Genomic DNA, 14,261 nt, shown 5'->3' with positions numbered 1-14,261 from the left:
CAATATAAACACAATACCACAATGTAAAGATACTCTATTACAAGTAAGGGTCTGCCTTCACAATTTTCAGAAAAAACAACAATAGAGATTAGATTACTGGATTAATGTCACTGACACATTAAAGCAGTGATTTAATTTTGTAGCTGGTTGAGGTGGAACTACTACTACTACTATATATTGTGGGGTAGTTTGTAACAATGCATTGTATCTATTAGATTTTTGACTGTAAAAACCCTAATCTGCAAAGTAACCAGGGACTGTGACTCTCAAATGAGTACAAAGTATAACACTACCCTCTAGGATGAGTAGGAGAGTAGTAGAAAATAGAAGAAGATAGAAATACTCAAGTAAAAATAAAAAGGTATTTAACAGTGATGAATGTATTTGTGCTTCAGTACCATTTTAGGGGACTTGAGTACCTCTGTTTCACTACTACAACATCTTTGACTGCTATGGTTACTTTGCATATCATACAAATAAACAAAACCTGTGATGAGATATCATGCATTATTATAGATTAAACTCCCCATCAGTACATGAGGAAGTCAGCTCCACTTCAGCCAGCTACAATAGCAAAATTCAACTTCCATTTTAACAAAATCACTAGTTACAACCAAATATTGTAGTATTTAGAAACACTACTCTAACAGGGATTATACTTGCAATTATTATTATTAGCAGTAGTAATATTATTATTAGTATTAGTATTATTAAGTAGTATTAGTATGTTGGTATGTTTACCAAAATAAACTCTGAATGCAGGACTTGTAGTATTTTTGTGGTACTGCTACTTGTGAAGGCCTGAGTACTTCTTGCACCACCCATTAAAATTGTACTTAAGTACAGTAGCCTATATCAGTAACTGTAATTAGTTACTCTCCATGATGGGTCTCACTTAGTTATTAACTTTAGTTACTGATTCAGATAGAAAATAACAAAGCGATATGCAATATTTATATATTCATCTGAAACGAGCCGTCACTTCCGTTTTGGAGCGCCAGTCTGCTTGATTTTATTTTGAAAAACTAAACCCGGAAGTAGTCGTGTCGACGCAGGTGTCGTACATCCTGATCGTTTGACAACATTCACCGTTTTCTCTTACAGAAAACAAACATGTAACATTTATCCACACTACGAGGATTGTGTCCGTTTAAGACTAATTTGGTGCCGTTGCAGACTGTGTATTAGTGACACCGAGGTCAAGTGAAGAAAAAAGGAAGGGCTAATTTGCTGATGGACGTAGTATTGTGCGTTTTCCTTGTGCAATCGTTTTGCTATTTAGCTTAATCGGTGGAAATGAGCCTGGACATGTAGCTAATGTGGAGTTTTCTGTGAAACATCCTCGACCTTTTTTCAGGTGTAACTGTGTGTTGTGTGTGCTCCGTGGGGGGACTACAGGCCTTTGATGTGTGTTAATTGTCTACTTTGAAACATTAGCAGGGGTTTGTTTGGTTCAGTTAGTTTGCTAACAGGTCAGGGAGAAGATACGAGTTACCGCGGCATACACGTCAACGTTACAATGAGTTTCTTCAGTTTTGGGCAAAGTGCAGAAATTGATGTGGTCCTGAATGACGCTGAAACGAGGAAGAAGGCTGAACACAAGACTGAAGATGGAAAGAAAGACAAATACTTTCTTTTCTATGATGGCGAAACTGTCAGTGGAAAGGTGAATGTCACACTGAAGAACCCCGGGAAGAGGCTGGAGCACCAAGGGATCAAGATTGAATTTGTTGGCCAGATAGGTATGAAAACCAACTCCTAATTCAGACATGTTTACATACATACCACCAGAGTCTAGCTCCTGTTAACACGAGTCTAGCTTCCTTATGTAAAAGTATCAATATCACTGTATTAAAGCTGCAACCGTCAGTTGAAACACAGAAAAATAATCTGCAGCTGTTTTGGCAGTGGATTAATGTTTTGCATATTTTTTTTAGAGAAAGTATGTCAAAGTTCTCAGGTTGTGAAACGGGTATATTTCTGATTTCCCTAAGTTTCATATCAGTCACGTTTTGTTTTTATTTTCTCCTAATTAAAGTATCTTTATTTAGCAGCGTTGATGAAAAGATAAAATAATTATTTGATTAAGTCTTTTGAGTCATATTTTAATACATTTTGGTTTTTAATCCCGAGGTAAACAACAACACAAACATTATGTCAATGTCTTTGTAATAGCTGGTTAATAGAAAACCTGCAACACTCTCCACATAATACCATAAAGTAATATAACACCACTGGTTGGTGCAATAAAATGTTCAATTAGTAAATAAAAGAGCACAAACTACTTAGGCTGGCACTTCAGTTTAAACCTTAATTAATGGAATATTCATTTTCACATAAGCATCAAAATGCACAATTAAGGTGGAATTAGCAAAATATGGAAAACATAAAGCGATGAGTCCTGTCCACTGAATATTTCAGCCATTCTTAATTTTTGAAGAGTGCTCTTTTTTAAACTTTACTATAGTTCTGCTTCCTGTTAGGATGCAGAAAAGTTCTGCTTTCTGTTATTTCTGACAATTTTTTTTTTTTTTTTTTACTTTCCTCTTTAGTTCTGCTTTCTGTAAAGATAACTGTTAAGTGGTGGGAGTCACTCCTAAAAATATCCTCCTTTCAGCTGAAACACCTTCCCTTTTCTTGATCCCCAGTCACACCATCTCTTAGGAGGAAACTTTGAAATAGTGACAGTTAAAATAAATAACTGATTCTGGCTCCATATTTTAAAATAAGTAAAATTTGAAATTGTCTTGTTACAAGGGTGAATGTTATGCAAATCTTACAATAGATTCTCTCATTTTAAATTTGTTGGTAACACCCTTCTTTTCTAGAGCTGTATTATGACAGAGGAAACCATCATGAGTTTGTTTCCCTGGTTAAAGATCTTGCGAGACCTGGTGAAATAACTCAGTCACAGACCTTCGACTTCGAGTTCACTCATGTTGAGAAACCTTACGAGTCCTACACAGGCCAGAATGTTAAGCTAAGGTAAGTTTGATCATTCACTCTACTTTATAGGCAGAAAAATGAATGACTGAAAGTGTCACTCTTTAACCGGCCCGTCACATGGTCATACTCAGACTGAGCATTTTAACACTTGTTGTATTTACATTTACCTCTCAGCACACAGTATATGTTATGAGTTAGACGTGATAATGTGGGAACATTATGGTTTATAGTTTGTGTTTGTTTTGCAGATACTTCCTTCGTGCTACAGTGATCAGAAGACTAAATGACATCAGTAAAGAGATGGACATTGTGGTCCACACACTGAGCACTTACCCTGAACTCAACTCCTCCATTAAAATGGAAGTTGGAATTGAGGATTGCCTCCACATTGAGTTTGAGTACAACAAATCCAAGTAAGATTTGAAGGGCTACAACTAACCACTGTTTTCCATCATCAGTTAATCTGTAGACATTTGTTTTTTCATTTTGATCAAATTGGCTGTCAAGTTTGCTGTAAACTAATTTTCTCTCAGTCGACACACCAAGTCATTGTTCCAGCACTTACGTCATGTTAACCACATTATTGCATTCACCCAGTTTGTTAAGTAAATACACAATAAACATTATTTTTATAGCACTGCTCCTTTAAAGACAGAAAAATCACAAAAGGATTTAAAAGGTAATAACTAGGAGGAAATCAGTACAATCAAATAAACACAACATCCTTAAAAGCCTGTTGGAAATATTAGCGATAGTACTAGTGCAGTGTAGCAGTTGTAGTGCAAGTCTGACGTTAGTAAATCTGCAGTACTAGTTAAACACCTTGGACAGCATCAGTCATGGGCTTTGGGGCTGTAACTGACAGTTATTTGCATCATTATCAAATATCTGGTCAGCGCCAAATCACAACATAAGTTATCATAAGGCACTTTTATAAGAGCAGGTCTAGACTGTACTCTTTATATTATCATATTTACAAAGAGAGACCCAACAATTCCCACTGGGAGCAGCACTAGGCAACAGTGGCAGGAAAAACTGACTGTAATGTGTCAGCAAAAATATCAAGTCCTCAGAGCCCAAGATGCTGTCTTCAAGCATCATGTTATGTGTGACTGGCAGTCCAAAAAGATATTCACTTTACTGTCATAGACGACAAAGAAAATCAGGAAATATTCACATTTGAGAAGCTGTAACCCCATATTTTTTTGCCAAATTAAAAAAAAGTGTTCACTTACTAAATTGTTACGTACAGCTCTCATTCTCATTCTGTGCTTGTGTCTGTATTTGGTTTTTGACAGGTACCACCTGAAAGATGTCATTGTGGGAAAAATCTACTTCCTGCTGGTGAGGATTAAAATTAAGCACATGGAGATTGACATAATCAAACGTGAGACAACGGGCACCGGCCCAAGTGTATACCATGAAAATGACACTATTGCCAAGTACGAAATCATGGATGGTGCACCGGTCAGAGGTAAACAACACCTATTCGTGGCTTTCAAGTTATTTCAAGTATAAAACATCTTATTTGGTTAAAATAATATTATCTGACCTGTCAAAATGTATTTCATATTACAGGAGAATCCATTCCCATACGGTTATTTCTGGCTGGCTATGATCTGACTCCGACCATGCGAGACATCAACAAGAAGTTCTCTGTGCGCTACTACCTGAACCTGGTGCTGATCGATGAGGAGGAGAGACGCTACTTCAAACAGCAGGTAAAATAATGATGAAAGACAGTATTCATAGCAAACAGAGAAACAGGTCACCCTCAGGTTCAGAGAGTGTTTTTACATGTATCATAATAATCTGAATATTCACTATTTCTGGCAGTAATCTGAGTTCAGAAACATTCACCTTAGCAATGTAACAAAATTAAGTTTTCAAAAAAGTTTTTTTTTATTGCTTAAAAATGTTTCAGTGTGCTGTTAATATACAATATTGGAAACTTTAGAAAAAACAAATGTATCTCCATCTTTGTGAAGAGATAAGTTTTATCAGTGTCTGATGGTGCATTCACTGTATTATTTCCCTGTTAATACAAAATTGTGAAATGCAGTATGTTCATTTTTTCATATAGTAAGTGTAGTATTAAAACAATTAGTAAATTAATGGAATAGCAGAAAATTAATTAAACAGATGCCAATTCCTGCTTCTCAAATGTGATTATTAGGTTTTTTTTGGTTTTTTTTTCCTGTACCGTAGCTTCGTAAATTAAACACCTTTGAGTTTTGGAGTCTGGGGTTGGACAAAAGACGATATTTGAAGGTGCCATTTTGGCTCTGAGTACAAGGGTTTGTTGGTCCTTACTATCCTAACAGATTAATAAACATTGCAAATAATTGCGAGTTCCTTGTTTTTTATTTACATATAATCCTAGTCAGTCTTGGGATGTAGCTGTACAGCTTACAAAGATAATGAAGTGTTTCAAAACTGTGTTATTGTATTGACTGGACAAAAGATACAAATGATTTACTGTAGTTGACAATAACATGTAAACTGTCTAAACCCAAACATACTGAGTTTATTATCATAGAATAATAATAAGACAGGAAAATACTCACATTTGAGAAGCTAACAGAGAATTTTGCCCTATTTTCTAAACAAATGAACTCAAAACAATTATTAGTTTAAATAATAGTTGACTATTTTTCTGTGTTGATCAATCAGTGAATTGATTATTCACTACAGCTCAATACAGACTGTATTAGGATCTCTTCCAATTAAAAAGCAACTAAAACTGTATATCTACTTTCTTCATATACATTCTCTAATTTTTAAATGTTTATTCATTTATTTATTTTTCTCTTAAAGTGTACCTCTTTCCTATGTATGCATAGTTTCTCACTTGAATTCTTCTAAGTGTCACCTGTGTGTTGACTTTGCTGCTTAATAGCATAAGATGCATAAATATGATTTTTCAAAAAGTGAGATCACTGCCGAACAAACCAAGGCGACTGACGCCTTGATATTATCGATACACACAGACATGGAGCATGAAGTCTGAAAACCTCCACACTCTTGCTTTTCTCTCACTATAGGAAATCACACTGTGGAGGAAAGGCGACGTGGTGAGGAAGAGCATGTCTCACCAGGCCGCCATCGCCTCTCAGAGGTTCGAGGGCTCAGCCGCTTCAGAGAGCGCACTGGAACAAGCCGCGAGGGAGGAGAGCGGATAGAGGCAGCGCCACCGCCGCCCTTAACTCCGCCCCCCTCCCCCAGTCTCCTCACACAAGACTCATCTGCGTCTTGCAGAGCGGCGGAGGCCCCTGTCAACTGTACAACATCTGGTCAAGCAGCTGTTTTATTTGCTGGCAAAGGGAGGAAGAAGGGAGACCGAAATACAGTAATACAGTATGTGAACAATGAAACAGTTTGCATGAGGCATTCAAAGTGGCTTCAGGCTGCTGGTCTTGACCTTCCTCATTAATGCTTTTTTTTTCTTTTTTTTTTTGTCTTTATGGGAATCAAACTAATCACCTGTCACGATATCCACTGTGTAAAATCTCTTGTGAAATTCTTGGATTTTTAAGCCTTCTCTCTGTTACATTCTCACGCTTTTTGGGGGGATAAATTGATTTCTAATCTCTTAATTAATGCAACTGAATTGTCATGAATTTTCAGTATAATGTATCTCCAACATTCCACGTTTAATAATTGCATTCCTAACATTGTGTAGAAGGTCAATAAATCTGAGATAACTTTGCACTGCTATATCTTGCTGAACACATTTTTCTCCTTGTGTTTGTGTATGTTTGCACACACACAAAAAAAATTTATGGTGGAAGCGGAAACTGGAATCTTTTTCCTTTTTGACCTTTTTAAGTATTAACCCATGCATTTAAAAAAAAAAAAGAAATCTGTAAATAAGACCAGCTAAATCCTGTTATCCTGTTCCAGCTTGTGTACATTGAGTATACAGTACACAGTGCCACAAATAAATGACCTTTTCATGTTCATATGCTTTACCTCAGCATTCCAGTGGTGTTAGGAAAGACTGTCAAAGTGTTTGTTTTAAGGTCTGATAGTATGAAGTCTTCTGTAACCTCTTTATTAGAGACTTGAAAGTTGTGCCTAAGTGTATCAAGCAAATGAAATCCTCCTGCCTCTAATATAATTTTAGTCTTTTAACCAGAGAAAAAGTTACAGTAGAATTCTCTATCTTTTGCAAAATGCTAATCACTTACTCCTTGTCCCCAAAAGTCAAATAAATTGATGCCAAATGGGAAAAAAACCTCAGACTTTGTATTGGTTGTGTTGCAGAAATGAGTGAGTGGTGACAGGACTCTCAGGTCTCTCTGCTAATGCACAAAATTTGAGTTGTACAACGACAATAAACCCAGGCCCGAAGCAATTCTGAGGGCTCAGGGCGACCTTAAGCAACATAACACACTGCCGCTGTTTTATATCCAACCACTGTAATGACAAGCTCTCATGGGAACACTTTACCTTCCTTTAATCAGTGGTTTATAACACTATAATGCAGTTGTATGTGGATACAGGCTGCATGTCAGCCTGTTCTGTGAGTATCTGTAAGTGTTTAATAAAGCACACTATTTGTCAACAGTAACCTCTCTGACAGACATTTTAACTGTATTTACTATATTCTCATTATGTTTACACACAAGCTTCTGCTTATGGTTGTTGACAAATACATTAAACACTTACATCTGCTTATAACTACATTATAGAGTGTTAGAGACCACTTCTTCAGTGTGTCTATATTGCCTAATATGCGAAATGTAAAGTGCTTTTAAGTGACCTGGTTCTGTATCATTCAGAGAGAGATAAAAACTGCATGAAAATCATAAGATGACAAAGGCACATTTAATAATACATATGAACCAGAAAATAAGCACTACAGTATTTTGTGCTGATTGCACTTTGCATAAACACTGATGATAGCTGACAGTATACTAGGTTGCAGTTGCATGATTTCATATCCTCACAGTGGCTGTTTGTCCTCCAAACTCAGGACAAAGTCAAACTCCTCTGCAGAAAAAAAAAAAAAAAACAGACTGAGTCTTCACAACTAGCCCATGACTGTGTGATGAAATAAAACTACAAAATAAAGAGCGCACAGTGTGTTTCTTTTACATACCAGTGGTGAGGGGTTGCACAGAGAGCCGGGCCCTTGTAAAAAGCACCATATCCTTCAGAGGCCCTCCTTTGGCCCGGTGCTGCAGGTGGTACTTTTTAAGCTCCGACAGAGGAACAAAACGCTTCATCATTCTTTGATACTGGACGTCGACCTGAGAGAGAAGGAGACAAGTTCAACCTTCATGCTTGTTTATTATCAGTAACTGTGCTTGACGAACATATTCATGTGTGTGCATCTGCTCTTATTCTGTAATCATGTTACCATGCTCCACTTTGGGTTGGCCGGTTTACTGGTTGCATCATAATGGACATCTTTCTTGTCAAACTGAGTGTGGTCCACATAAGCTTCCTTCACAATCTAGAAAGAGGAAACACAGCTGAATAGCACGCCTGTCTACAGCTTTGTTTAAATCATTAAAATATTCCCAGCAGGGGGGAGAGAGAGAGCGACTTACTTTCATGATTCCTGCTATCCCCGGTTCCTTGCAGTTGCTGTGGTAAAAGAAAGCCAACTGCCCTTCTTTCATCTGCCTCATAAAATTGCGCGCCTGCAGATTTTCGAGGGACATTCCCACAGAGAAAAGACAAAAATACGTATTCATTCTTTTCTCGAGAAAAGAATATGCCCACGGCTGGTGAGAATAAGATGACACAAAAGTCTTTTCAGAGCGGTTTTGTGCCGGGCCCTTATTTCAAGTACATTTCTTTTCATTAGAGGAGTCGGTTTCTGTGGCTCTACCTGATAATTGCGGACCCCATCCCAGCAGCTGGTCTGATTAGGCAAAGCCTTCAGATCCTCAATCCCGAACTGCCGAATGAACCACAATCATCAGATGAGTGCAGCCCACTATCTTTTTACAATAACAACAACAACAACGACAGACTGTGTTGATGAGGCTGTCGCTGCTCTGTACCTTCACATCGATCCCATTCTCAAAGCGGCTCTCAGGCTCCGACTTCATCAGCCAGTGACAGTGCTGTGGTGAAGCAGGTGACTTTGAGCTCTCCTTATTTTCTCCAGTCTCATCAGAAGCTGCAGCTTTCCTCTTACCACCGGCTCTTTCTGTTTCACCATCACCTGTGTTGTCAAGGCAATAACTGTCACTCATTATAATTTAACTATTACAAAATAACTTGTGAGACATTAGGTTTCACTCAGTGACTTGATTTGCCTACCTGAACTCGCTGCTCTTTTACCCACTCTGGCATTTTTCTTCGGTGACATCTCCAAAAGTCTATAAAAAGAGATGTTTCAGACACGATGCATCATCCACAATAGGTTTGGGTGATATAATATATAGTACATAATGTTGTGGCTGATCAGTGTACATTTATATATAAGCCTCTGTAGTGAACTCGTGAACAGGTATTATCATCAGGGCCAGTCAACCACAAGACAGAAGCCTTTTTTTGCCTGATAACAGTAATAGAAACTGATTCAGTGATACTCTGATGAAACTAATGTGACATTTGTAGCTTGGGCGCTTTGGGGAGCTTTTAGAAACATTTTGTGGCTGTTTGGTTGAGTTTTTGTAACGCCCCTTGGCCTCGTGATGCTCAGAGTCACCTCTGTCCCTCCCATCAACCTTAACTTGGATACATGCATTACAGACATGTTGTGATAACATAATGTGAATTTCAGTCATATAGCCCCTGTTATCTCTGACTTACTGTATTTGAAATTGACGAGACAAAAACACAAACAAAAAATAAAGTAAGCGCATTTATATTTTTGAGTCTTAACCTGTGACAGGACAAGGAGTAACAAAACAAGCCAAATGAAACGCCAAAGTATTTCCTTTAAAATGATACCATGGGGATGCATGACGTCTGAAATGCTGTGAAATTATAAACTAAAATAAAAAATTTTAATGAGCATAAAATACAGATGGAAGTGTTTTAATGACACTTCAGTGCACTAGGTCAGAAAGTGGGAATATTCTAATATTACTGGTAGGACAAGCAGAGCTAAGTAAGCAGGGTTAACTGCTGGACTACGTTCAGATTAGACTGCCTATCGAGCCACAGCAGCTCAGCCTAGGCACCGCTATGAAAATATAGGGCTGAGTCAGTGTGTGACACCCCAGACGTCGTTTAACATGAATTCTGGGCTTCCATAATAATGCCAACTTTTAACTGTAAATAATTATCTTGGAAATAGAAGTATATGTCCCATTTAAATATTACTCCTCTGGTGTTTTTCTTCTTGATTTGCACACCTGACCTCAGCTCTTGAAAGCATCATCAGACCTGGCAGAGATTAGCTAAAATTTCAACAGCTTCACACAAACATGAGCGACACACAACGTGAACCAAACGCTTCAAACACAGTTTGATAGTAACACACGCTACAAAGTAGCTGCAGATAAGCTCTTCAAACATTGATAAATCATACCTTTAGCTAAGCAGAGTTTAAGGTGAGCAGTCAGCCATCAAAACCCGCCGATAAACTCACAACACGTGATGCCGCAAAAAAAAAAAAAAAAAACTTGACGGAGCACTTGATTTAATCACCAGCTACTTCGGTTGGAAAGGCTAAACCCAGTTTGACGGGCGGTGAACGTCATTGTGCCTTTTATTCTGGTAAAAGAGCAATTTAATCCGTGTATCATTCGTTCATTCGTTTTCCAAAAAAAACCAAAACTAAAAAAAACGAAATAATGACTCGTTTTTTCAATATTTGTTTCCAGAACCAAAATGAAAAACGGATAACGACTCGTTTTCCCGATTATTATTATTACAGTGTATTTTTTTTAGAAGTTGTGTAACGATCGGACGGTGTTCCATCAAACTGGATCTGTGTTTCCTGTATCACCTGCAGAACTAATCCACTGCTCTGAGTGTGTGTGTGTGTGTACTTGTAAATGGTACACAGTGAGAACAAAAAATGAGTGTCCCCGAAAAGGCAGAAGTACAAGAACGTGTGTGTGTGAACAAATATCGAAGCCAAAAGGAAAATTCGATTGATGATGTCGTCACAGACTGATGATGACGTCACAGACCGAGGCTTTAACTGGACGTCACCATGTTATATCAAAATTTTAATACTACCGTGAGGAAGACGTTTGAAGATCGACACTCGCAGACACAGAGAAACTTTCTTAAAAACGAGATGGGGGTCATTCCAGAATTGGAGGACATTTGGGCTTCAAAATTCTTGAAAAATAAACCTTCACTTTTCTGATTTTCTGCTACATATTCATCAATAATAGGTAATAAACTATCAAAGACTTGATTAGCTCAGCTTACAGATCAATGGTACAATTTTTATTACATGATTTACTTGGTGTTTACAATACTTGGTGCAACCCTGTTACCAACACTGAGTAACCTGAAAAAAGTACATTTTTGATTTCTGAAATATAATTCCTTTTTCATTAAGTAAATAAAGTAACATTCTCTCTGAATAACCATTTGATTTCACATATGACTTGATTTAAATTAATTTTAACAACTTTCAAAATCTGTGTCACCCAACTTTTCAATAATGGCATGTTTCACTTTACCAATTTCAGCATTTATTGTATAATATTTACTCTAACACATTTTGCATATGATTGCATAAACTCTTTAAAGGAAAATGGGTCAAGCCCTTTTGAGCTGAGAAAGTAATTTAGGATTATTTTCAATTAAAATGATACGGTAACAGGGTTGAAATTAGGGTAACAGGGTTGCATAAAGTAAGATGGATGACTAGCTACATTATTTTTGATTATAGATCATCATATAAAAGTGACAAATAAATGCCCAAGACACCAAAGTGTTCTTTGAATAACTTTTAATACTTTCTGTTGCACTTTTCCTCAAATAACACCCTAAAAATAGAAGAAATAATAATAATTAAAGAAACTTTGATGGCTGGCTGCCCTAGCCTATCAACATATTCACTCTAACACTTGACTCTTAACACTGAAAACTTGTCATCTTGTCTTTAGAACATCGGACAAAACTTGTCATCTTGTCTTTAGAACATTGGTCTTCTAATATTCCACTTTACTCTTCATGGCTGACCAGAGTGTTCCATTGGTCTTCTGCGATGGCCAGGTGGCGTGAGGTAACATTTTGTGGCGGTGAAATGATGGTCAGAATATCCTCAAAGGGATACCAATGGACATCCTCCCTCAACGGCCAGAAAAAGCGGTTTTCCCCCACTCTGTGCATACATTTCACCTGGCAGTGGGTCTCATTCACCTCTTGGATGATCCCTGGGTAGATGTGGCCCTCATACAGCACAGCACACCATTTACCCACAACCTCTGGAGTATGCCACTGCTCTTCTTCTGGTCTGCTGTGTGTTAGGTCTTCTGTGTGGTCATCTGTGGAATTAAAGCTGAAGCTTCTCGTTTTCTGGCAGTTACATTCCAGATTCCCATTTGCAGAACACATGCAGCTGATGTCGCGGTAGAGCATTTTTCCAGGTGAAAGAGTAATCACCTGGCAAGGTAAGATCAGTCATACACAAGTTAGTTCAAAGTGCTTTAACTAAATAAGAATCATGGAGAAATAGTGAAGTGAATACCTGGTGAAGCCTCATTGTGGATGGTACCGCTGGAAGGTCAGCCGGCATTTCCTTCACTGCATCATCTACATCTTGCTCCTGGATGTAAAACAACTTTACCTTTGACTGACCGTCATTCAGAGCTTGGTAAAGGGACATTGCCGTGGGAATATCAACTCCTTGGCTGACAAGCCTGTCAGCCCTCCTCTTCAGTGTGCCACCTATGCCATCTGGGGCTCCTTTGCCATGACTGGCCTCAAAGTAATTCCAGGTTCCCCTTGTGAACCCCTTCTTAAAAATTTCAGTGCAAAAAAGGTAAAAGTTTCTACGCTGTTTGTATTGTGTGCAGGGCCCATCGCTAAAAAAATGCACAGTTGTCACATCTGGGAATTTTTCTCTGATTTCCTTCAGAATGGGCTCCATGTGTTTCCATATTGCAGGTGGTCCCTTCAATCTTGATGCCGATATGGTGCAGAAGGAGGTAGGAGCCGATTCTCCCCCCACATGATAAACACCAGTGTGTAAAGTGGCCTGTTGGTGGGATGCACCAAAATGAACAGACTGCACTTCTGCACTGTATTTGCAAGTATAGTTTTCTGAGAAATCAACATGGACTACACATTGGTCGGCAGGGAGGTTCTGCTTCAGGGCCCGTGAGAAAGCATACTGCTGCCTGATGTTGTAGAGATGACGCCTAAACTTCTGGAGCAAAGTGGCAAATGTTTCCACCAGCTCTTCTTGTGAGGATTCATATTCTTTTTTCAAAGTGACCTTTGAGGTTGCTCCAGAGTTATCTTTGTTCTTTTTGTCAACAGTTGCCCACTGAAGGTAGGAGACACGATCAGTAGCTTTGTAATGGCCTGTGAGTGGATAGCTCTTATTGTTGCATTTGTCACATTCTCCATACATACACTGCTTGCTTGTGATGTCACACGTGATGGCTTCTGTCAGGCTCTCCAAATTGAACGTGTCAATGATGTGCATCTGATGAAGCTTTTTAGCAATAAAGCCAAGATTTTCATGTTGTTTGCACATACATGTTTCGCGATCTGACAGCGTTGGGTGCACAACCCAATAGGGACGAAGTGTGCAAAACAGCGAGTATGACAGCTTCATGTTGGTCTGCTCAGCGAGGAACCTCAAATGGAGGTTTTTCACTGAATCCAGAAGTAGTCTTTTCTGCATTTTCTTTTTTCCTTTTGTGACTGTTTGCTTTTTTCCAGTAGTGATCCTGCTCACATCATCACGTACAAAGAATGACGTTACCTTTTCTTTTAGTCTCGCACCAATTCCAGTGTATTCCTTCCTCTTGTAGTAGCAGACATTTTCATTTCCCAGGTTCTTCCATCTTTTCCTTGAAAATCCAAGTACCTCCTGTGCCAATTTCTGCAGCCTGTACTTCTTGAGGATTTTGCTGGTGATTACTGCTGCAATGAGTTGTCTGTGACTTTCTCTCTTTGATTTTTTGTACTTTGTACGCACTTCCTCAGCTACTGCTGTATGGAACAACAGGGTTCTTCTTAGGGATGTCTGCGACGCTTCCCTGAGTATTTTGTTGACTTTGGCTCTTGGAGATTGATGAGCCATTTTCAATCGTTGAAGCCGTTTCCTGTATTTTTCTGTTTTCTGTTCTGCTCTTCTCAACTTTTCTTCAAGTTCCTCTTGCTTCCTTTTTGATTTTTTTGGGCAGCCCATTTTCTTCTTCTCCTAGCAT

General features: G+C 38.4%; 3 protein-coding genes across 3 annotated transcripts; 1 reads left to right on the top strand and 2 right to left on the bottom strand.

Moving 5' to 3' along the window:
• The first annotated feature begins 1,037 nt into the window (after positions 1–1,037).
• LOC108877981 (vacuolar protein sorting-associated protein 26B-like) lies at positions 1,038–6,848 on the top strand. Its single transcript, XM_018668252.2, has 6 exons — positions 1,038–1,742; positions 2,829–2,985; positions 3,195–3,359; positions 4,245–4,420; positions 4,525–4,667; positions 5,991–6,848. Exons 1-6 carry the CDS (start codon positions 1,520–1,522, stop codon positions 6,126–6,128), a joined length of 1,002 nt encoding a protein of 333 aa, XP_018523768.1. The 5' UTR covers positions 1,038–1,519; the 3' UTR covers positions 6,129–6,848.
• A 909-nt stretch (positions 6,849–7,757) lies between these two features.
• Positions 7,758–10,595, bottom strand: LOC108877982 (thymocyte nuclear protein 1). Its single transcript, XM_018668253.2, has 8 exons — positions 10,445–10,595; positions 9,226–9,284; positions 8,964–9,127; positions 8,789–8,857; positions 8,505–8,597; positions 8,312–8,407; positions 8,051–8,201; positions 7,758–7,941 (listed from the first exon to the last, which is right to left on the bottom strand). The coding sequence occupies exons 2-8, from the start codon at positions 9,272–9,274 to the stop codon at positions 7,895–7,897; spliced, it is 669 nt and encodes a 222-aa protein (XP_018523769.1). The 5' UTR covers positions 9,275–9,284; positions 10,445–10,595; the 3' UTR covers positions 7,758–7,894.
• Positions 10,596–11,810: 1,215 nt separating this feature from the next.
• On the bottom strand, positions 11,811–14,255 carry LOC108877958 (uncharacterized). The gene is made up of 2 exons (XM_018668221.2): positions 12,569–14,255; positions 11,811–12,483 (listed from the first exon to the last, which is right to left on the bottom strand). The coding sequence occupies exons 1-2, from the start codon at positions 14,240–14,242 to the stop codon at positions 12,043–12,045; spliced, it is 2,115 nt and encodes a 704-aa protein (XP_018523737.1). The 5' UTR covers positions 14,243–14,255; the 3' UTR covers positions 11,811–12,042.
• Between the last annotated feature and the right edge of the window lie 6 nt (positions 14,256–14,261).

This window comes from Lates calcarifer, linkage group LG21 (genome assembly GCF_001640805.2).
Source record: "Lates calcarifer isolate ASB-BC8 linkage group LG21, TLL_Latcal_v3, whole genome shotgun sequence".
NCBI lineage: Eukaryota > Metazoa > Chordata > Actinopteri > Centropomidae > Lates > Lates calcarifer.
This window is presented reverse-complemented; position numbering and strand designations above follow the sequence as displayed.